At 50.5% G+C, this 21846-nt stretch overlaps 6 protein-coding genes across 6 annotated transcripts; 4 read left to right on the top strand and 2 right to left on the bottom strand.

The window, feature by feature from the left end:
- Window positions 1-12: 12 nt before the first annotated feature.
- SAT3_3 (Short-chain dehydrogenase/reductase SAT3) lies at window positions 13-885 on the top strand (the record flags this gene model as incomplete). Its single annotated transcript, XM_014687986.1, has 1 exon — window positions 13-885. One exon carries the CDS (start codon window positions 13-15, stop codon window positions 883-885), a length of 873 nt encoding a protein of 290 aa, XP_014543472.1.
- A 462-nt stretch (window positions 886-1347) lies between these two features.
- bioF_1 (8-amino-7-oxononanoate synthase) lies at window positions 1348-2887 on the bottom strand (the record flags this gene model as incomplete). Its single annotated transcript, XM_014687987.1, has 3 exons — window positions 1348-1776; window positions 1849-1991; window positions 2062-2887. The coding sequence occupies 3 exons, from the start codon at window positions 2885-2887 to the stop codon at window positions 1348-1350; spliced, it is 1398 nt and encodes a 465-aa protein (XP_014543473.1).
- Window positions 2888-4299: 1412 nt separating this feature from the next.
- On the bottom strand, window positions 4300-5268 carry G6M90_00g082450 (uncharacterized protein; the record flags this gene model as incomplete). Its single annotated transcript, XM_014687988.1, has 1 exon — window positions 4300-5268. The coding sequence occupies one exon, from the start codon at window positions 5266-5268 to the stop codon at window positions 4300-4302; it is 969 nt and encodes a 322-aa protein (XP_014543474.1).
- Window positions 5269-6963: 1695 nt separating this feature from the next.
- On the top strand, window positions 6964-7995 carry mppJ (Phenylpyruvate C(3)-methyltransferase; the record flags this gene model as incomplete). The annotated part of the gene is made up of 1 exon (XM_014687989.1): window positions 6964-7995. One exon carries the CDS (start codon window positions 6964-6966, stop codon window positions 7993-7995), a length of 1032 nt encoding a protein of 343 aa, XP_014543475.1.
- Window positions 7996-9311: 1316 nt separating this feature from the next.
- Window positions 9312-10534, top strand: atnJ_1 (Aminotransferase atnJ; the record flags this gene model as incomplete). The annotated part of the gene is made up of 2 exons (XM_014687990.1): window positions 9312-9381; window positions 9444-10534. 2 exons carry the CDS (start codon window positions 9312-9314, stop codon window positions 10532-10534), a joined length of 1161 nt encoding a protein of 386 aa, XP_014543476.1.
- A 740-nt stretch (window positions 10535-11274) lies between these two features.
- Window positions 11275-20332, top strand: atnA_1 (Nonribosomal peptide synthase atnA; the record flags this gene model as incomplete). Its single annotated transcript, XM_014687991.2, has 3 exons — window positions 11275-11352; window positions 11426-11483; window positions 11631-20332. The coding sequence occupies 3 exons, from the start codon at window positions 11275-11277 to the stop codon at window positions 20330-20332; spliced, it is 8838 nt and encodes a 2945-aa protein (XP_014543477.2).
- Between the last annotated feature and the right edge of the window lie 1514 nt (window positions 20333-21846).

Genomic DNA, 21846 nt, shown 5'->3' on the forward strand with positions numbered 1-21846 from the left:
TCTTGATTCAACATGTCTCCCCAGTACCAAGCCAACGCCCTATTCGACGTCAAGAACCTCATCGCCGTTATTACAGGTGCCGGCTCAGGAATCGGCAGAGTCATTGCTCACACTCTGGCGGCCAATGGTGCCAAGGCAGTGTACGTCCTCGGACGACGAGCCGAGGCTTTAGAAACGACGAAAAAGACTTCAGTCAACCCAAGCGTTATCACGCCGATTATCTGCGATGTGACGTTAAAAGACTCCCTACAGGCCGCCGCGTCTTTTGTGCGCAAAGACGCCGGATATTGTGATGTTGTCTTTGCTAACAGCGGAGTTGCCACCGCCGACGCCTCGGCACTCATCCCATCCATCGGTTCCATTAGTATAAAGGCCATTCAAGAGGGTCTTTGGCAGCATAGCATGGAAGAATTCACAGAGTCATTTCATGTCAATGTTACCGGTGTCTTTTACACTGCCGTTGCTTTTCTTGATCTTCTGGATGAGGGGAATAAGCGCCGCGTCGTGCCACAAACGGCGCAAATCATCATAACGACATCACTAGGAGGCTTCGCCAGAAAACCAACACTTAGCTTTGCATATGGGCCTAGTAAAGCAGCGGCTGGTCATTTGGCCAAGCAACTTGCCACTTTATTGGCGCCGTATAAGATTCGAATTAATACGATTGCGCCTGGTTTCTTTCCTAGTGAGATGACGCAGAATTTGCCCTTTATGAACGGTGGTAGCTCGTCACATGCGGCAAACATACCGTTGGGGAGAATGGGAAATGAGGAGGATATTGCTGGTGCTGTCTTGTTTCTCGCAAGCCGAGCCGGGAGCTACATTGACGGGAATGTACTGCTGACAGACGGTGGGCGCGGCTGTGTCATACCGTCGACATACTGATCTTGTGCGGTGCAGAGGGTTGTGTAGAGAACTTTTCCATTTTTACAGTAATAGAATCTCCATCATTTTCATGTCATGTTGTCGTTCTTTGAAAACAAGACTGTACACAAATACACTGACAACCTGAATCGCTTGTATGGCAGACCATGTATTAGTGTATTTGTTGAGCAGACATGGCTAAATCACTCTACGCAAAGATGCATGGAGCTTCATTTCAGTATCAGTCATATCTGGACGTAGATATAATGCCCAAGTCTTTTGAGCTCAGTGGACATCCACCAGGACTCTCAAGGGCCGCCAGTATCTACAATAAGGACATTAGACAAGTGCGAAATAGACTTCCCAAAAAGGCGACATGACTTTTTTTTAAGAGGAAATGCACCTGTCCCTGATCTTATAACAACCACCAAGACTCTTCTTCCGAAATACCGTGTCATCAACAACAGCAGGTAGAAACGCTCGCTACGCCTTGACTGCGGCTTGTGATGCAAACACCTTGCTCGCCGCACTCGGAAGAGTATTATTCGAACCGCATTTCTCCAGATCCAACATCTCGTGCGCCCATTGACAGATGGAGGCGACCAGTTTATCGACGTCGTCCTCGGTGTTGTGCGCATGGACCACAATGCGAATACGGCTCTCCCCCTTTGGCACGACAGGATAGGCAAAGTTGTAAGCCATGATATTGGCAAGCATATTATGGAAGAACAAGTACTGCTCGTGGCGCGGCCGAGTTCTAATCGGTATAATATGCGCATGGAACTGGCGCTGCTCCCACCCTTCAGCAACAGGGCAAGACAGCAAGCCCGCCGCCACGGCCTGCTGCCAATCCGGTTTGCTCGTAAGCCGTTTGAAGAAGTACGAGATTGTCTTTTGAATCCGCTCCTGCTCCTACATGCACGTGATGCGTGTTAATGCAGCCGTTCACCTACAACAGCGCAAGTTTGAGAAGAGTCCACAAACCTCGTGTGTCCCGCCACTTCGAAACAACTGCAAGCCAGCTCGAGCCGATGCGACCATGGGAAACGACGGTGCGCCGCTGTAGACTGCGAAACGCATTTGGTTCATCATCAACGAACGCACAGTTTTATTGCACAAGATTACGCCTGCGTCGTCGTTTAGGAATGTACGTTTTTTTTGGTCTTTCTCAAAAAACACTAGGAATAAGAAACTCACCGCCGGTAGATGCCATGGCCTTGCTGCAAACGTGGACCCGAATCGCAATCTCCTTCTCCAGTCCCAGCATGGAGACTAGGCCTCTGCCATGGGGGCCCAGTACGCCGACGGAGTGCGCCTCGTCAATGATGAATTGGGCATTGCCCAGTGGGAAGACTTGCTTGGCCACATGGACAAACTCTTCTAGAGGGCACACGTCCCCGTTCATGCTGTAGATGGATTCAATCAGAATGAGGATGGACTGCGTTCCTAGCTTGAACTCGGCATGTGTTTCTCTCAGGTTGGTCAGCGTCTCGCGGAGAGAGTTGACGTCGTTGTGCCGGAAGGAGACTTTGTGCGACGCCCGACCGAGCTTCATCCCTTCGTGTGCACTGGCATGAACGAGCTCGTCAAAGACGTAGCAGTCACCAGGTAGGGCCACACAGCCAGTGATGCCGGCGTTGCATAAAAACCCGGAATTTCCAAAAAAGGCCGTTTCAGAGCCGAAGAATTCGGCCATTTCCCTCTCCACCTCGAGGATGTAGTTGTAGTTTCCGTTCTGGAGCCGAGATCCGCCGGCACTTAGGTTCCAGTTCTCGTGTCTGGATATTTCTTGCAAGAAGGCTTCCCGGATTCGCCCCGTTCGGCTGAGAGACAGAATATCGTTGGACGCAAAGTCCACCATGGGCGTATCCCAACGTGGCTTGGCAGTCAGGAGCTTGTGCTCAGCGCGTAGGGTATCCAGCCGTTGCTCTAAATTGCGGTAAAATGCTGGCTCGTTCTGCATCTCTGGGGTTTTCAGTTTGTGGTCTTTCAACCACGTCTCGACCATGCTTTCGTAATACATGGTGGATGGCAACTCGGGGTTCTCGTGATGTTGTGAGAATGGGTGGGAAATGGACCAAGGACAAAACGCCGACGCTGGGTCGACAACCAGTAGACGTTGTATGATATTTTGGTGCTTATGCAAGTGTTTGGTGCCGGCATTTATACTGCATGTGGTGAAGTGTATTCCGGTGGCATTGGGCCACTGGATGTTCTGGCCACACAGCACACAACTGTGATGACTGGTCGACTTGGCCAATACGGTTTATTTCCCGGGCATGGTAGACGGGAATAAGCCTCAAAAGTTGCGCCAGATTGACAAGGCACCACTGCACACTTGCTGTCTCATCACTTTGGCCCGTTCTCGTTGTAGCGGATATATACGGCTACATTCATGCCACGAATTGAGCCGAGTGCTGCAATTCCTCGGTAGCAGATCGGTGTGATGAATTGTGCCATCATGCTGCACCAACGTTGCACAAATCGAACCTGTCGAGTATTCCGTAATATGTTTGCATGGGCGAAGGTAGGTCGCCATGCGCATGCAGGTGATATCAAAATACCGAGTCCGCTCGATATACTCCTAGTGATTGGTCGCATGTTGCATAGTGTCACAACTTTTGTTCAGCCAGCCACACTAGGGCCCTTTGTTGCGAATTCCAATCGCATGGAAACCCCTTATCTCCTTGAGCACGAAATCATTACTTTTTTTTGGGTGCAGGGTCTGGTTCGCCATGTTCCATACCAGTGGGTCGCTGAAAGGGGATCTCGCCCATCTGATTGGCCCGCGTCGGCTCCCCGGGCGTTGGGGGGGCCGGGGGCCGAAAAACGTCATGTCTGGTCCAGGTCAATAATTTTCGTGCTCACATGTGCAAGCAGCATCACAATTATCCCACATGCAGTCATAATGGCAAGCCGTCCCAGCGCGTATGTGCAATTGCAAGCTTCATGCAACATGAGCGGGCATGAAGCGGATTTCCGGCATGGCAAGTTGCTGAAAGCGTCCGCATACATGCTGTTAGCATTGTAGACCGCTCTTTTCTTCATGTTTCTCTTTTTTTCCTTTTCTTGCTCTCCTTTTCTTCTTTCATCTACAAGCCCCATAGTAGGGTTGGGCATCTTTGCAGCCGCAACATTAGGTGTGCCGTAGGTGCTGGTGTAGCGGCATATTTGCACACTGCATGTTCACCGGGAGATGGTCTACAAACGAGCCAGAATTTATTTGGTACCAGTTGACATGTCGGCGAGTCTTCACCGCCTTCCTAGATGCTGCCCGGAGTCAAGACGTGGACCAAATAGTGATGAACGCGATAGTTGAGTCGGTACAGCGTGGGCATGGCTATCGCGTAGAAATCAAGTCACTAAGACTTGTCACGCGAATGTTGCAGAGTCTTCGCCCAAGAGGAACGATATTTTGCAGCCAGCCAATTTCATTCAAGGACTAGTATACTCAATCTGGAAATTATATGCTGCATCATCATGCATCCCCCAGTACGCATCCCAAACCTTCATGGTAATAGGGCCGGGCTTCCCATCCCCTACCGGAACACCATCAAGCTTCGTAATGGGCAGAATGCCTCCCGCAGTTGAGGACAGGAATATTTCTTCACACTGGTAGACCATGTCAACGGGCACTACGTCGACGCGGATTTCCACTCCGTTGGCCTTGCACAGATCAAGGACGCTTCTCCGCGTGATGCCCTGGAGCACCCCTCGGTCAGGAGTGTATATTACGCCATCCTGGACAAGGTGAATGTTGAACCCGGGGCCCTCAGTCAAGTTGCCCTCTTGATCTGTCAGGAATGGATATGTGGCACCACAATCTTGCACCTCGAGAACACTTCGTATCAAGTCACCCCATTGAAGGTTTTTGACCGTTGGATCAATGGCTCCGGGAGGGATACGATGGACTGTCCTGGCGACCATGGCGCTGCCACCAGCGTAATGGTTCTCTGGCTGCATCAACCAACCATATGGCTTGACAAACATGTATAAGTTGTTGACGAGTTTCCTTGGGTCCCAGCCACGCACGTCTGTCAAGCCCCGTGTGACAATGATGACGGCCTGGGCGTCGCGGAGTCCAGTCTTGGAGACCATGTCGCATAGGATACGCTTCATCTCGTCTCTTGGGAGAGGCGACTTGAGTAATATCTTGTCACAGCTGGCATCAAGGCGGTCAATGTGATCGTCGAGGCGAAAGAACCGGCCATTCCAGACGGCTGGTGCGTCGTAAGCAAGATCACTGTGCCAGAAACCTTGGTCGAGAATCGGAATGCGTGCTTCATGAAGAGGGACGAGCTTGTTCTCTATCCAAGCAATGCCCTTTGCGAAGGGACTTGTACCAGCTTCATGCAATGCGACACGCTCTTTGTACGCCGCAAGTATCTTGTCCATGGAGGCCATGTTTGGGAAGCGTTTAGCGTTTGTCAGAGGATCAGGGTTAGAGTGTGTATTTTGGTATTTGCTAGGGGATGACAGCAGAGTTGGTTTCGGAATTTCGCTTGAAAATATGTAGTATCTTCTTAATGATCAGAAAGTTTCCCAGATGAGTGGACTAAAAGAATCCACGACGCGTGTGCACGTAAAGTGAACCATACACCGCTGTGATGTTGAGAAAGAAGGGATTCGATGCTGGGAGTAGCCTGTGTGCACAGCTCCAAGGTATCAAATAACGAGAAGGAAGTGTAAAACATTCCTTACTGGTGCTACGAGGTCTGCTCCCGAAATGCAAAGCGCAGGGGGCGTGGAACGAGTAGACAACATGCAATATTGCCAATATAATGACATCATTAGCGTTCCGCTGTCGAACCATCAATCCATCTTGTTGCTCGTCTCCTACAAAGACGAGTGGGTCCCATGCTAATCTGGAGTTTGACAGCTTGGAAGTATGCACATGTAAATATCCAATGACCAGTTGTAAAAGACACAAACCGCCTTGACGTATCTAGAAATGGCTGCAGCATAACCGAAGTCCAAATCCCCTCTTCGAGCCCTGCACTCTGTATTGAACATATTTTATAAATGCATGTTATTCACATGCAGAGCTAGTCAACGAGGCTTGCCGTAGCCCTGAAGCATCCAACTCGTTATGATGTTGTGTCAGGTTATGGGACGGGATTAGTTGTGCCGTCCGTGTTTAGTCTGGTACAACATGGCAATTCTAAGCCACCTTACACAGTCCCGATATACACGTACTGTCTCTGTTTGTGATTTGTCGGAATAGCTCACTCACTGACCCGTTGCATATTCTCGAGACAGAAATGGATCGCTGGCTTATAGGCCAGAAAGACATGCAGGTGACAGAATCGTTTCAGCACATGCTAATAGCGCCATGTCTTACCATAGTCCAACAAGTCCAGAGTGCTCATCTCTGCTTGCCATTTTGCAGATGAGCATGGGCAATTCGGTGACGGTTGATCATCGAGACGTGCGCAGCTTGTGCATATGTGCACCGCATCGATGCCCCAGTCCATATAATGACATCAACTTATCAAAGTAGCAAATATATTGACATATGTAGTGACAGCATGCTGCCGTCAGCCATTTCCTCGCCGAAATTACCCACTTTCTACAGCTTGCAGGAGCATCATCTGCAATGCATGGTTGTGATTCCACCTACTGCTATACTTTGTATTGTAGGCAACGTGCTTAGATTCTCTTGCCGTGCCCGCCTTTGCCATTCGAAGTCGTCAACAGCCACACAAATGACGTTTCGCCGACTTTGAGAAGAATGATGAACATGAGAAAGATTGAAGACAAACGGCCCAAGTCAGGGATGTCACTGGCGACATTGTCTCTGCATAATCAGCCGGACACACTTGCATCACACTTTGCACCTAGGCACGATAGCACAACTCTTGCCACAGGGCCATCAGCTTGACTCGTCGGCGTGCCGTCCCCAAAGTTCACAGCACAAGCGGAAACCGTCTTCTTCTTTTGCCCATGAACCCCGACCAAGACCATTGTTCCAAAACTATTTCATCACAAGGGCCTTGTCAAAAATTCCTCCCTCCAAACTGTTGAATGTCCAAAACTTCTCAAACCTTGTCGCAATTTCTTCTCCCGCATTTTCCTTCTACTAAACCCAAAATTACCACAATGGGTTCCGTTGTCATCGATGCAGAGCGTTCAGTGGCCAACATCTTCAACTCCACCGTCGCAGGCTGGGCCATAGGCGCTGCGTGGGAACTCGGAATTCTGGACCAAATCAAGAACAACAAGCAGCTGCACGAGGAGACGTTTGCGTCGCAGCAAAATCTACACATCGGATCTACAAAAGGCCTGGTAGCCTCACTGGTTGTCGTTCATGTACTAGAGCGAGACGGCGACGTCGTCGCCGCCGGCCCGCTGTTCGACGAGGCATATCGTACAAAATCGCTCTTCCACTGGCTCAGCCTGGGCTCCGGGGCGCTCTTCTCGCAGATGCAGTGCGTTGTACGCAATGAGAACCGCAAAGGGGACAACTATTACACGCGCGATACTGCCGCCATAGCGTATGCCTGCCGGGATATTAATCGCCAGCACTTTGATCCCGCATTTTGGGCGGCCATGGATGGGCTAGACTACAAGTTCACGTCCGTGGTTGACCTCGGTTGCGGCAGCGGCGAGCGGCTGATGCAAATCCTTGATCGCTTTCCCAACACCACTGCCGTTGGTGTTGATCTGGCTAGTCCGGCTCTCAAGGTGGCCGCGGCCGAGGCAGCGCAACGTGGCTACAGCAATCGTCTGACCTTCATGGAGGGTGATGCTCGGGAAATGGAGCATCAAGACGAGTTTAAACAAGTAGACCTGTTGACGTGCTTCATGATGGGGCATGATTTCTGGCCCCGAGAAAATTGCATAAAGACGCTGAAGCGCTTACGCGAGGTGTTTCCGAAAGTGAGGAGGTTCCTCCTGGGGGATGCCACGAGAATATTGCTAAACACCAAGGGGTCGGATGGGGCTGTTACCGAGGATACTTTGCCGATTTTTACTTTGGGTTTTGAACTCGGCCATGAGATGATGGGAGTTTACCTTCCTACTATCGACGAATGGGACGGGGTTTTTGATGAGGCTAATTGGTCGTGTGTGAGGAAGCATCGCATAGAATCGCTGACATTATCAGTTGTATTCGAGCTAGAACATGCATGATTGGTTGGAATGACATATGGCAGAGGGTGGTATGAGCATAGCTCTCGAGTGGACAATGTTTGATGACATTTATCTCATCGAGGTCACATTTTAATTTATTTATCCAAGTGTCCGGCTAAAATGCCTACATCTACTGCTTGGTTCATGGTTTGTCCATATTCATCATCTTCAGGTCGCTGATCTGCTATAAAACAATGTAACTCAGCGCCTTTTCCTGTTGCTTCTCAAAGACTGGTATTATGTAGCACAAGGAGAGGGGGATTGAACACCAGATTCGTCGCTTGGCCATACTCGGCTCATTCGGCTTTACCACCCTGAAAACACGGAATTCTTCAAGATCCATCAGAAGATTGGGCGTTTGGATAAAAACATCCCCTTCCGAATGACACAGTGGCGACGTCGGGAGCGTCGTGAAACAGGAGTTGCTAATTGTCGATTGGTCAGATATGATAACATCGGCGGTGTCCAGCCAGCCACAATATACCCTGGCTTGGACTCGCATGAAAAGTACAGCAGAAATGTTGTAAAAGGAGGACGCATAGAAAATAGAGCGTCAGGGTATCCGCGAACGCCTGCATGTATCCAGGATCTGCGATGCTGTGACATCTGATTTGGACCAGGACGTGGCAAAAGCGTCGTGGACCATCAAGGGAACTTGCTTTTGCTGATTCCATTGGGCTCACTGTCCTCTGCGTCACACCGGCTGCAGGTGAGGCCCACATCTGTAACACAGATTTGTGCTGCGTCCTGCGAGTTGCGTTTATATTGGTATCTTATCAACCACCATTGAAAAGGCAACCGGACAGAAAGAAGCCGTGGCAAGCCGTCCCACCATGTCGGTGACTGACTGATAATGCATCGATGTCGGCTCGTATGGGCTCCGGTAGCTGTGGCGTTAGGCTAGGACGTTTGTATACACATGTAGATGCTCTTATGTCAGTTTTAGGCCGCCTGCACCGACAGAGAATGCGTATATTGCAACCAGCCTCTTTGCAAGTTCCCCGCCTTGGATCGCCATCAGTGCCTTTCATTTGCATGCTTTCGTAATTCACTACGGAGTACGCTATTACTGCTTTCGACGTTTCCTAGTTCCGGTTACGAGATGAAACACTGGGTGGCGTATCCAATCGGGCGGTAGTCGAGTGCAGTATTTCTCAATTGACCTCCTAGAACCTCTGGTAACCATTCCGTGTAATATCAATGACCCGGTTTGCATGGTTCTGTGCGACGTGAAGCGTTGGCACGCAAACACAAAGGACGACAACATACAGAGTATTGTAGACGCCCTTGGAAAAGGGTGCCTATACCAATTCATCATGATTCCGTTTCCACCATCACCTCTTGCCAACGCCAATGGCTGGCCCAGTGGTTTTGATTTCAGCGAAGGTAAATCAGTGCGCCTCGTCTGCTTCTGAGAGACGTGTAATAACGAAAGCCAAACGATCTAGTCAACGGCCATGTCGAGTCAAAATATTCCAAAGAAACAGGCCAATGGACGCCCCTACGTTTCGTTGCGAGCCCATACATGAGCATCCACGGCATGGCTCCAGCACTCAACTATGGTCAACAAGCTGCCGAGGGTTTGAAAGCCTTTCGCGGCCCTGGTGACTCAGTCGTGAGCATCTTTCGTCCCGACCGCAATGCTCTTCGCATGCAACATTCTGCCGACGTGGCCTCGATGCCAAGAGTGCCCGTGGACATGTTTTTACAAGCCTGCCGCTCTGTAGTTGCTCTGAATGCAGCATTTGTACCGCCTCACGAGTCTGGTGCCGCGCTCTATCTTCGACCGCAACTTTACGGCTCAAGCCCACACTTGAGCCTCTCTGCACCAAACGAGTATACATTTTGCGTTTTTGCCGTTCCTACGGGTATAGCCCACGGGGCAGATCCCGTCAAGGCCTTGATCATTGACGAGTTTGACCGCACGGCGCCCAACGGCGCAGGCCACGCAAAACTGGGCGGGAATTATGCGCCGGTTCTCCGGTGGAGCGATGAGGCAAAATGTAAAGGTTACGGCATAACGCTGCACCTTGACAGCGCGAGACACGAGGAAGTGGACGAGTTTAGTACCTGTGCCTTTATCGGGATAACAGCTCATGACGGTGGCGATGGCGTGGCAATTACGGTGCCAGAGTCTCGCTGCATTATCGAGAGCATCACGTCCGATAGCATCCTGCAGATTGCGCGGAGCTACGGTTGGAAGACGATAAAGAGGCCGATTAAATACACAGAGCTTCCGGATTTCACGGAGGTTATTGCAGCGGGCACCGCGGCATCTTTGGTACCAGTGCGGTCCATCACACGGCAGAACAGGTCCGTTACGTTGCCAGCGAAGCCAAATGTGCGTGTCGATGCTGAGGGGGAGACGGTGACATATATTCCCGACTCACGGAATGAAGCTGGTCCTATCTGCTTGAAGCTTCTGGCGGCACTCAGAGAAATTCAGCTGGGAAAAGTAAAGGATGAGTTTGGCTGGCGCTGTCTTGTGACGGAAGATGATATGCAGATCGATGGTGGTGCTGTTCACAATGGAAATTGACGCGGGGGGTATCGGCTCATCTATCCGCAGAGATTCCCCGGACAAATGAAACTTGAAGCTTGTTAAACCAAGTCGCAGACGTCCTGCTGTGTACCAGAGCTGTTAAGCCAGTTGCTACTTGTCAAAGTATCGCCATGCCTATAACGCTCCAATGAACCGTGCATTCAATGTTGATTTAGGCTGGGGAAGTAGTGAATGATAGTACCAGACGGACGGAGTATAGAGAATTTTGTTGCAGCTTGCACCATCAACATTTTGACTTTTTGTACTGCCGCCTCCCTAAGATGGCAAGCTATCTGCTGTGTTCACGACTGGCCAAAAGTCGTGGCATTTGCTGCTCATGCCGTCCCATTTGCCATGGTAAGACTGAGGATACTCCAGACGCCATAGACATGGTTTCTCTGACTAAAAACTCACTTGACTGTCAATACAAGGAACCCGAGTTACATAGGTACCGCCTGTAAGCTGGAGAAGAGAGGCGAAGGGGGTGCGAATAGTGAACCTGGGGTGGGTTGTCACACTTGGCCTTGTCTCATTTTGCCAAACAAGCAATGCTGTGCTGATGCATCATACAAGAAAATGTATGCAAGCTCTTCCCGCGTCGGCTATCAGGCCTCACCGGTCTTTCGACAGGCGCTGGCTGACTGTTCTGCACATGCACAATGCAAGCTACAGGATGCCGACGTGACTGAGAAGGGTGATTGGCGTAATCTATTGATCCATCTTGCACCACTCCAAAGATGCCCGCCAGTCGTACCATCCAAATGTGGCTGCATGGCGAGCACACCGTGAACTTTGAACAAGAGATAGCAAACTATGTGATGAAGATTCACTATTGTGGAAGCGTCCATTACGGGTCCCAAGACATGACATCACACTCATGCAGAATAGGTTCATCATCTCCAAAACACCGCAGAGACGGACGAGAAGGAGTTGACTGGTGTAATTGGTAAGTTGCGCCATGCCATGTAAAACGTGCCGACGCAGGTGTGGCCCATTTTTCTAAAATACGTCAACTATAGAATTATCTTTTCCTAGCTGTGGATCGGGCGTCATTGTACTGCAACTCACGGGTATTGCGATTCATCGAAACTAGACCAGAAACAACGCCCACGATATCCCGAGAAGCAAGAGGAGATGGGCACTGCAAACGATGGGCAAAGCCTGCAACGAGCGGGGCCATCCCTCTGGAGAGATGTTGACTATGAGCCATTCCCAGATCTCCCGTTGTATGTGCAGCAACCTGTGCCAGACAGGATACAGCATCAATTCGAAGTCGGTTCTCTAAAGGCCACACCAGCCTTGATCAACGCGTCCTGGGCCTTGGTCTCCAGTCGTCTCAAGAATTCACCTCATGTTATATTTGGCACCACCATCCTGCCAAGCGAAGCAGCTGGAAAGCAGGATAACATCAGCGTCTGGGCTACAGACATTTCTCCAATACGCGTGTCGCTGTCGGGCCACCAAAACATTTCCGAGTACCTCGGCGCAATGGAGAAACAAATGGCTGACGAAGGCCAGCATGGCAAGTCAAGGCTGAATGCTACGGAAGAGCAGCAACTACATACTCTGCTGGTTCACCACACGCGGACACGGGGCATCCGACATTGTCAGACCAATGGCGGCAAGCAATCCGCGCACACCTACGCGCTGGTAATAGAGACATGTCCCAGTGAGAACAAGATGACATTTATTTCGAGCTTCGATGCGACCGTCATTAAGCAATGGGAAGTACGGAAATTGTTGCGGCGGCTGGAATATGTGTCGATCCAGATTGGCAATGCAAGTCCCGACCAGAAACTAAAGGACATAAACATGGTGACGCCCGATGAGCTCGACGAACTATGGAAGTTGAATGCTACCACACCAGCACAAGTCAATCAGTGCATGTACAGCATGTTTGAAAAGAAGGTCCAGGTCCAACCCAATGCACCCGCTATTTGTGCCTGGGATGGAGAGCTGTCATACGGTGAGCTATATCGGCTTGCCAAAAAGTTAGCCTTCACACTTGTTGGCCAGGGCATTGGACCTGAAGTACTTGTGCCACTATGTTTTGAAAAATCCATGTGGACGGCGGTTGCGATGCTGGGAGTCACCATGGCAAGAGGAGCGTATGTACTGTTAGACCCATCATTCCCTGAGAATCGCCTCCATGATGTCTTGGGACAAGTCAACGCGCGGTTGATGCTAAGTTCTGCGTCTAACCAGGCGTTGAGCTCACGACTCGTGAATAACGTCATTGTTATAAGCTCCGACTACTTCAGGAGCGTGGATTACGAACAGGGGGACGAGGACCATATCAACAAGCAAGCGACTCGACAACTGCCGTACTGTAACCCATCATCTCTTCTCTTCTTGTGCTTCACCTCGGGAAGCACAGGAACCTCCAAAGGCGCAATGGCCACACACGCGAATGTAGCGTCAGCTCTCCACCATCAAGCAAGCTACTTGCGCCTCACGCCAGAGTCGAGGATCTTCGACTTTGCATCATATAGCTTTGCTACTACACTTGCCAATTTCTTCCTGGCCATCTACGCGGGCGGCTGCTTGTGCGTCCCGGGCGAGGAGGATCGAAGACGACGGCTTCCAGAGAGTATAACCGCCTTGCGAGCCAACGTCATGGAAGTGACGCCAACTCTTGCTCGGCTTCTCAGCCCAGAAGACACGCCCACTCTGGAATTAATCATTTTCTCGGGCGAGAGGTCTGACCAGAGGGATTTTGAACGATGGTGGGGGAGTAAAGTACATGTAGCTCATACCTATGGAAGCTCAGAGTGTCTGTTCAACAGCACCATCAACTACCAGCCTCCTGCTCTAGAGGAAACTCTCCATATAGGACATGCCGTGGGAGCCGTTGCGTGGGTTGTAGATCCCGATGACTATAGCGAACTGTTACCAATTGGAGCAATCGGCGAGTTATTGCTCGAAGGGCCGATTGTTGGTCGTGGGTACCTGGGCAATCCAGAAAAGACTGCTTCCGTCTTCATCAACGACCCGGCTTGGCTGCTTCAAGGCAGCAGCAGCCAATCGGGACGACATGGCCGGCTCTACAGAACAGGAGACCTAGTCAAGTTCAATGGGGACGGAACCTTGGTCTTCATCGGCCGTAAAGACACACAGGTCAAAGTACGTGGACAGCGCGTCGAGCTTGCCGAGGTAGAGCACTGGGTGCAGAAATGCACACCAGAGGCAATCCACGTCGCTGCTGAAGTCATTGTACCGCAAACCGGCAAGACAAGGCCTTTCCTAGCGGCATTCATACAGTTGGGTCCGGAACAACACCCACAAAAGAATAGCAGCAATGCCGCGTCAAAGGGCAGTGAGTTTGATCCTGCTGGTGGCATTGGGGTTCTGCCAACATCCGATTCTGTTGAGAAACGCATCGCTGAGCAGCTGCCAAGTTATATGGTGCCGACGGCATTTCTCACTATGAGAAAACTACCCACGACGAATACCGGCAAGTTGAATCGAAAGCAGCTTCGTAACATTGGGGCGTCCTTGCCCATCGAGCGTCTGGCAGCCATGCGAGCATCCAGACGAGTGATGAGCGGACAGGTCGCCACCGAGGCCGAGCAATGCGTCCAGAAACTATGGTCTCAGGTACTCAATATTGATGCCTGTAACCTTGGTTTAGAGGATAACTTTTTCCATCTTGGAGGCGATTCTATTGCTGCAATGATGATGACTCGTGAAGCCCGCAAGATTGGCTTGAAACTAACAGTGGCCGACATCTTGCGGTACCCAACTATTGGTCAGTTTGCGAAACACAGTATCTCGCGGTCAGCTACAGAGTCAAAAGAAATTGAAGCGTTTTCTCTTCTCGGGCATCGTTTTGACATTGCTTCGTTTCTCCGAGTCATTTCTAGCCACTACCACGATGTTGATCCGGCCAGAGTACAAGATGTTTGTCCCTGTACTCCACTCCAGGAGGGCCTCATGTCCTTGGCGTTGAAACAAGCAGGAGATTATATTATGCAAGTTGTCATTGAACTGGCTCCCGATGTTCGATTAAACGACCTGTGTACGGCTTGGGAGCAAGTCACTCGTGCGACGCCCGTGTTGCGAACCAGAATTGTCCAGCATGACCACTACGGTCTGGTTCAGATCGTACTGGATGAAGATATTCGCTGGATTCATGCAACTGGCTTGGAAAACTACCAGATGTCAGATAAAGCACACTCAATGGCTTTGGGTGACCCACTCACTCGATACGCGCTCGTCAGGGACGACGCCGGAAAGGCGAAATGGCTTGTGTGGACAGTCCATCACTGCCTCTTTGACGGCTGGTCCATGAATCTGGTCGCGGAGGCAGTACACCGCGCATATTTGGGTAAACAAATCGACAACGGACCTAGTTTCCAATCCTTTATAAAGTATATACAAGATCAAAAAGACGAGGCACTGGTGGATTATTGGAGACGGGCCATGGCCGGCAGTGAATGTGTCCCCTTCCCGGAGCCTCTTCCATCCACGACACAACCAGTGAAAGCGGCTAGCAACGTTGAAGAATTCGAATTTCCACGGATTCAAACCTCAGCCAATGTTTCCACCGCAACACTGATCCGTGCGGCGTGGGCCTTGATCGCTGGGCGAACCACCAACTCGCACGACGTGGTGTTTGGCTCAACAGTGTCGGGACGAAGCGCACCGGTTGAGGGCGTCGAGTCAATGGTGGCACCAACTTTCACAACCATTCCTGTGAGAGTGACTTTGCCCGGAAATCAGAGAGTTTCAGACTACTTGGATACAGTCCAGCAGCAGTCCACAGACATGATACCCTTTGAGCAGGCGGGCTTGCACCGAATTGCCAAGATATCACCCGAGTGCCGGAAAGCTTGCATGTTCCAGACTCTGCTTGTTATCCAACCGCAGGATGCAAACAGTACCGATGTCATGTTTGGAAGATGGAACTGGGACGACAAACAAATGACGGGTATGGGTACATATGCCATTACTCTGCAAGTCCATCTGGGTTCGGACACCATCATGGCGTCTGCTGCCTTTGACGCCACAGTGATTGAGCCATGGGTGCTTAAAGGGCTGCTAAGAAGACTCGAATTTGTGATGCGCCAGCTGAATGATGCACAGAACATGACTTTGTCAGAAGTGAAGACGGCAACGGCCCAGGATCTCAACCAAATATGGGAGTGGAACAAGGTCGTTCCAGAGTCTGTGGAGCGATGCGTCCACGACATAATTGACCAAAAGGCACAATTACAACCCCATTCCCCTGCCGTGTGTGCTTGGAATGGCAGCCTGACATATGGTGAACTGGGTCGACTCGCAACAATATTGGCGGGCCAGCTTGTCTCGTCGGGTGTCGAGCCAGGCATGGTCATCCCATTGTGCTTCCACAAGTCCATGTGGACAACTGTTTCGATGCTTGCCGTTCTGAAGGCTGGTGGCGCTTTCGTCATGCTAGACTGCTCTGTTCCGCAAGACTATCTCCAGCATCTTGTGCGGCAGGTTGACGCCCGCCTAATTTTATCGTCTCCGGACACTCAGTCAATTGCCTCACGACTCTGTTCAGATGTAATTGTAGTCGGCCCAGAATCTTTATTAAATATGAAAGGCAAGACTTTTGGTCCACTTCCAAGCATCAAGCCTGAATCTGTCGCCTATATCGTCTTCACCTCGGGCAGTACTGGCAATCCGAAAGGAGTCGTCATTCCACACACAAGTTTCTCATCAGCCATACATCATCAAGCGGGCCTTTTGTTTAACAGAGGGTCCAGGATTTTTGACTTTGCATCACATAGTTTTGATGCTCCTATCCACAATACTCTGATGATTCTCGCGGCAGGGGGCTGCTTATGCGTGCCAAGGGATGAAGATCGAAAGGATAACCTGGCTGCCAGTATGGCGTCGTTGAGGGCCAATGTTGCCACACTTACACCATCTGTTGCTCGAACCCTGTCTCCAGAACAAGTTCCCGAGCTCAAGTCAATACTGTTTGTTGGAGAAATGCTGCATGCCACAGACGTCGCGCCCTGGTGGGGGAAGGCTGACGTGGTCAATATATATGGACCGACGGAATGCACTCCCGTCAGCACAATGAATTTCCTCTCGGCGAGGCCCCAAGATGCTCCTTGCATGGGTAGAGGAGTCGGGCTTGTGACCTGGGTTGTGGACCCAGATAATTACGATCATCTGTTGCCAGCCGGCTGCATTGGTGAACTAGTACTCGAAGGTCCCCTTGTCGGGCGCGGCTATCTAAACGACCCGGAGAGAAATGCAGCAGTGTTTATCGAAGATCCCAAATGGCTGACTCTAGGAACTTTCAGCCTGCCTGGACGGCGCGGTCGCCTCTATAAGACGGGTGATCTTGTCCGATACAACGAAGACGGAACCCTGACATGTATTGGCCGCCGGGATGCCCAAGTCAAGATCCGCGGTCAGCGAGTGGAACTAGGAGAGGTTGAGCAGCATGTAAGAGCATGCATACCAGGTGTGAAGCAGGCGGCTGCAGAGGTCATCATACCAGGAGGGCAAGGAGCCGTTCCAACACTGGCTGTGTTTGTAGCGATGGATGATGCCACATCACGGTTTCCGAGTCGGGGCCGGAACGGCGACTCACGGAGAACCCCGACCAGCACGGCCTCAAGTGGAACAAATGGAACATGCAATGGAACACTGGTGCCCCAAGTTATTGCAATATCCGCCCAGGTGGAAAATGAGCTGGCCCGGAGCTTGCCGGCCTACATGCTCCCGACCGTCTACTTCGCTCTTGAAGCCCTGCCTCTCAACAACTCGGGCAAAACCGACCGACGGCGTCTGCGTCAGCTCGGGGCCAGCTTCAGTGCCCAGCAGCTGGCCGAGCTGCGTACATGTAGCGATTCTCATGTCCAGAAACGCCCGCCATCTACCAGCGCGGAGCGTGAGCTTCAACGGATCTGGGCGGGCGTCCTCAACATCAATGCTGCAACCATTGGCATCGACGACAGCTTCCTCCGCCTGGGGGGTGATTCTATCACGGCCATGCAAGTTTCGGCAGCCGTCCGACTCTCTGGGGTCAGCATTTCTACCGCAGAAATTCTACAGAAGAAGACCATCGCCCTGCTAGCAGCAACTCCCTCAGCTCGCGAAATCAAGCCCGACCCGGCCGTGAATCCTACCAACACGGCCGAAACAGATGACGGCCAGCCTTTCCGGTTGAGCCCAATTCAGCAGCTGTATATGCAAGTACACGAGAACCCAACGTGCCAGCCTTTCGATCAAAGCTTTCTCCTTGAGCTGCGGGCTTCTGTATCCCTTGTGTCGGTGTTACGCTCCATTGAGGCCATTGTATCCAGACATCCAATGTTAAGAGCGCGCTTCAGCCAGACTAGCCAGGGGGCATGGCAACAGCACATCAGCAGCGATATCTTGGGCTCATTCCACGTTTGCCAGGAGCACACATCAGAATCTTCAGCTAGCAAAGCAAATGACGGCCCAATTAGCCGGTGTCGCCAAAGGCTCAATATAGAAGACGGTCCTCTGGTCGCTGCGGTGTTGTTGCAGGACACAAAGTCTCAGTCTCTCTTCATAACCATCCACCACTTGGTCGTAGATCTTGTCTCTTGGCGTATTCTGCTACAAGAACTCGAGATGCTGATAACTAAGCGTCCAATATACACGCAGGTAATAACAAGTTTTCGGACATGGTGTTCCTTGCAGGCACAATACGCAGCAAGCCAGCTTGGCCCCGGAGAAGGGCATGGGAAAAGCACAATCCAGCCATCTCCATTGTCCTACTGGGGATTCGATGTGATCCCGGCTCGCAACAGCACACTGGCAACAAGCCAATTCGTTCTCGACAAACTGTCAACCGATGCCATAATGGGTAGCTGCAATGAGGCGTTCGGCACACGGCCAGTCGAGCTTATGATAACCGCTCTTGCCTATTCTTTCAGCACTGTATTCACAGATCGGTCATCAGTCTCTATATTCAGCGAAGGACATGGGCGTGAGCCGTGGGATGACCTTGTTGACCTTTCGCACACGGTTGGTTGGTTTACAACCATATTCCCAGTGCACGTGCCTGCTTTGGGTCATGAAAATCTTCTAGATGCTACTTGTCGCACCAAGGATTTTATTAGGTCGTTTCCAAAGAACGGCTGGTCCTACTTCACATCTAAATTTGCGGATAAGAAAGCCGCAGCAGCTAACATCTCGGATTTCCCTGTTGAAGTACTGTTCAACTATGCAGGCTCGTATCAGCAGTTTGAGCGAGACGACGCCCTGTTTCGGAATATTTCCATGCCCAATGATCCAAGCACTACTTTCTCCACAGGCCTTCGCCAGCTTGCATTATTCGATATTGAGGCGCACGTGGACCGAGGGCGCTTCACCGTGAGCTGTGACTTTCCCGATAATATTCGTCATCGGGACAGGATTGAAGCCTGGGTAGAGCAATATCAGGTGACGTTGAAACAGCTTGCCAAAACATTAAAGGACCGGCCGTTCCAGTGTACTTTGTCAAATTTCCCAATGGCCTTCACTTCCTACGAAGATATAAACGAGTTTCAGCGTCGCCTCAATTCTTCATGGGGCATCACACGCGTTGAAGACATCGACGATGTGTACCCGTGCACACCATTGCAGAAGGATATGCTGAAGGCACAAAAGAAAGACTCCCGAAAGTACCGTATTGAGCTTGGCGTTACAATACGCGGCTGCCAAGACAAAGCAGTTGACTTGTTGAGGATTGAGCAGGCATGGGTTGCAGTTGTACGGCGACATTCCCTCCTTCGCACGCTGCTAGTGGACGACATCCCTGGGACCAATGAGCCTATGCATATTGTATTGAAGGATTATGTGCCGAAAATATCTCATGTAGAGGCCGCGGAAAATGTGCCCTTGCAAGCCCGACCCCGAGTCGTGGGATACCAGAAGCATGTCCCTCAACATCACCTTTCCGTCTACCAGTGCAATGGGAATGTGGCGCAGCTTCAACTGGAGATTAATCACGCCATCTGTGACGGCTATTCCATTGACCTCTTGCTTAGAGACTTCCGGTCCGCATATAACCGCACACTGGAACCCAACGGTCCATTGTTTGGAGAATACGTCAAGTACATATTCAAACAGCGACCTTGGTCAACTGAGTCGAAATTGCATGATGAAGGCAGCGACGACTTTGTGCCGTGCTTTATTCCAGTGTTGGGAGACAGCCAGGACAGGAAACACAGTAGCACATTCCGCGTTGATGTCCCCGACATGGACACCTTCAAGATACGCACCTTTTGCGCGGAATGGGAAATTACCGCTGCTACTCTCATCAAGACAGCTTGGGCAATTGTGCTATATAAATATACAGGGCTGACATCACCTTGTTTTGGCAACCTTGTCTCAAGACGGGATGCACCAGTGGCAGAAGCATCCAATATGTTCGGACCACTCATGGACCTCGTTCCGTGTCGAGTTGACCTCGACAAGGAGCAGAAAAGTGTCCTGCAGATACTGAGGAAACTAAACGCCGAATTTATCCATAGCCTATGGAATCAAACTCCGTCCGGCACGAACGTACGGCAGCGTAGCAGCAAGCCTTTTAACACTGCTATATCCTTTCAACGAGCGGCACCCGACTTGCCTCTAACGGACGATGGCCACTCCATTTTCATGTGTGATTGGCTCGATCCTGTGGAATGGGACATTTATGTCCGTGTAGAAGATTCCACGGATACGATTTCGGTGACCCTAGAGTTCTGGCAGGACAAGGCATCGCAGAATGCAGCAGTGGGTGTAGCGAAATGTCTGATCGCTGCGATTTCTTCGATTACCGCGGACCCGGATAAAAGTCTTCGGGCAATTCTATAGATGGAGTAATACTACAGAAGAACATAAAATCTTAGGACAAAATAATTATCGCTGTTCTATCAAACGCGGAGATACCAGCACCTTTAGAATTGCCAATTTAATTCAAGGCAAAGTCGGAGAATCTGCTGAATATAACTCTAGTAGGTATAACTGGTTCAAAAAGACCTTTACTTGTTGTAAAAGGCTCAAGAGATAGTAGTGTTATATCGGGACTCGGGGTGGCCACGATAGCTTGAAGATTATAACATAGACTGAAATGCATTTAACATCAGTACTTTCATTAAATATAAGGGTTTTTTGAGAGATTTAAACTGGTTATTGTTGAGTATCTCCAGACTGACGCCCAGAGTCCTACATGTGGAAATCCGGCAGATGCCCGGATCCGGCGCTTCACCGTAAGAACCCTTACGAACCCTTGCTGACCCTTACTGGACAGCACTTAAGCCCAGTGTATTTTCCGTTCTGTGAATACATCCGCCCTCGCGACAACTACCTCATCAAATAGCGATGCCTTTACCAGCAATTTACCTGGCATAGTTATGCTCTTTGTGTATACCGGGCTGAGAGTGCCATTTTTACGTTAGCAATACTGTAACTGTCAGGTTGGTTCAGGGGAATATGAGAGACACGCGACTCGTACCTTCCACACGCTTGACAAAAGTTCCGCTGTCAATACCGAGACCTATCAGCAAACTTGTCCATTCAACGCTCAATGGTATCTAGGGACATACTCTTACCAAGTTCCCAGACTTGGTATTGAGGTCCTTATACTCCTTGAGTGAATGTTTAAGGTCGTCAATTATAACCTCGCTGTCGTCCAAGACGTAGTTGATTGAATAAGCTGAGTTTTATATTAGTTATTAGTAATATTTCAGATGCTATGTACAGTGCATGTCACATACGACCACCAGCACGACGGCAGTTTAGGCTGAGAGTAATTGTTAGCAACTGCAGTGGACAGCTTGAATGGTCTGGGGGACTTGCCAGTGACAAACAATAGTCTCAGAAGGATTTGCCTTCAATGAGACGGCAACCGATCCGCAGTTGCACTGTCCACTTCGGGAAGCCATTATAATATAACTAAACGGTTGAGCGAAATCAGTATTCCAAAAGTATTAAATATCTCGGGGGAAAGCGTAGTTAATAATAACTCTTAATAACTGGACAGAAATATCACGCTAACTATAGCACTTACCCCGCACCCCTCGAAATGCAAAAATTGCTGATGCCCGAAGAAGTGGGGCGTGGCACACAAGTAATAGGGATCAATGCTATACATAACTCTGTACAAACTTCGCAAAGCTTATTCCGGGAGCCGGGCTTTCCGATCCGCTGACCGGGTTACTACTAACGTTCTGAGCCGTGCAAACAGAACTCCGGCGGAGGAATTAAAGTTTGATAAAAGTGTGACTCTTGGCTTCCGTCGGAGTTGATAATGCCGACCCTTTTCCTTGTCCCACTTGCTTGGCACCAATCAAAGTAGTACGCCGAAGCCAGGTGCCCACGTATTAGTC

This window comes from Metarhizium brunneum, chromosome 5, assembly GCF_013426205.1.
Source record: "Metarhizium brunneum chromosome 5, complete sequence".
Classification (NCBI taxonomy): domain Eukaryota; kingdom Fungi; phylum Ascomycota; class Sordariomycetes; order Hypocreales; family Clavicipitaceae; genus Metarhizium; species Metarhizium brunneum.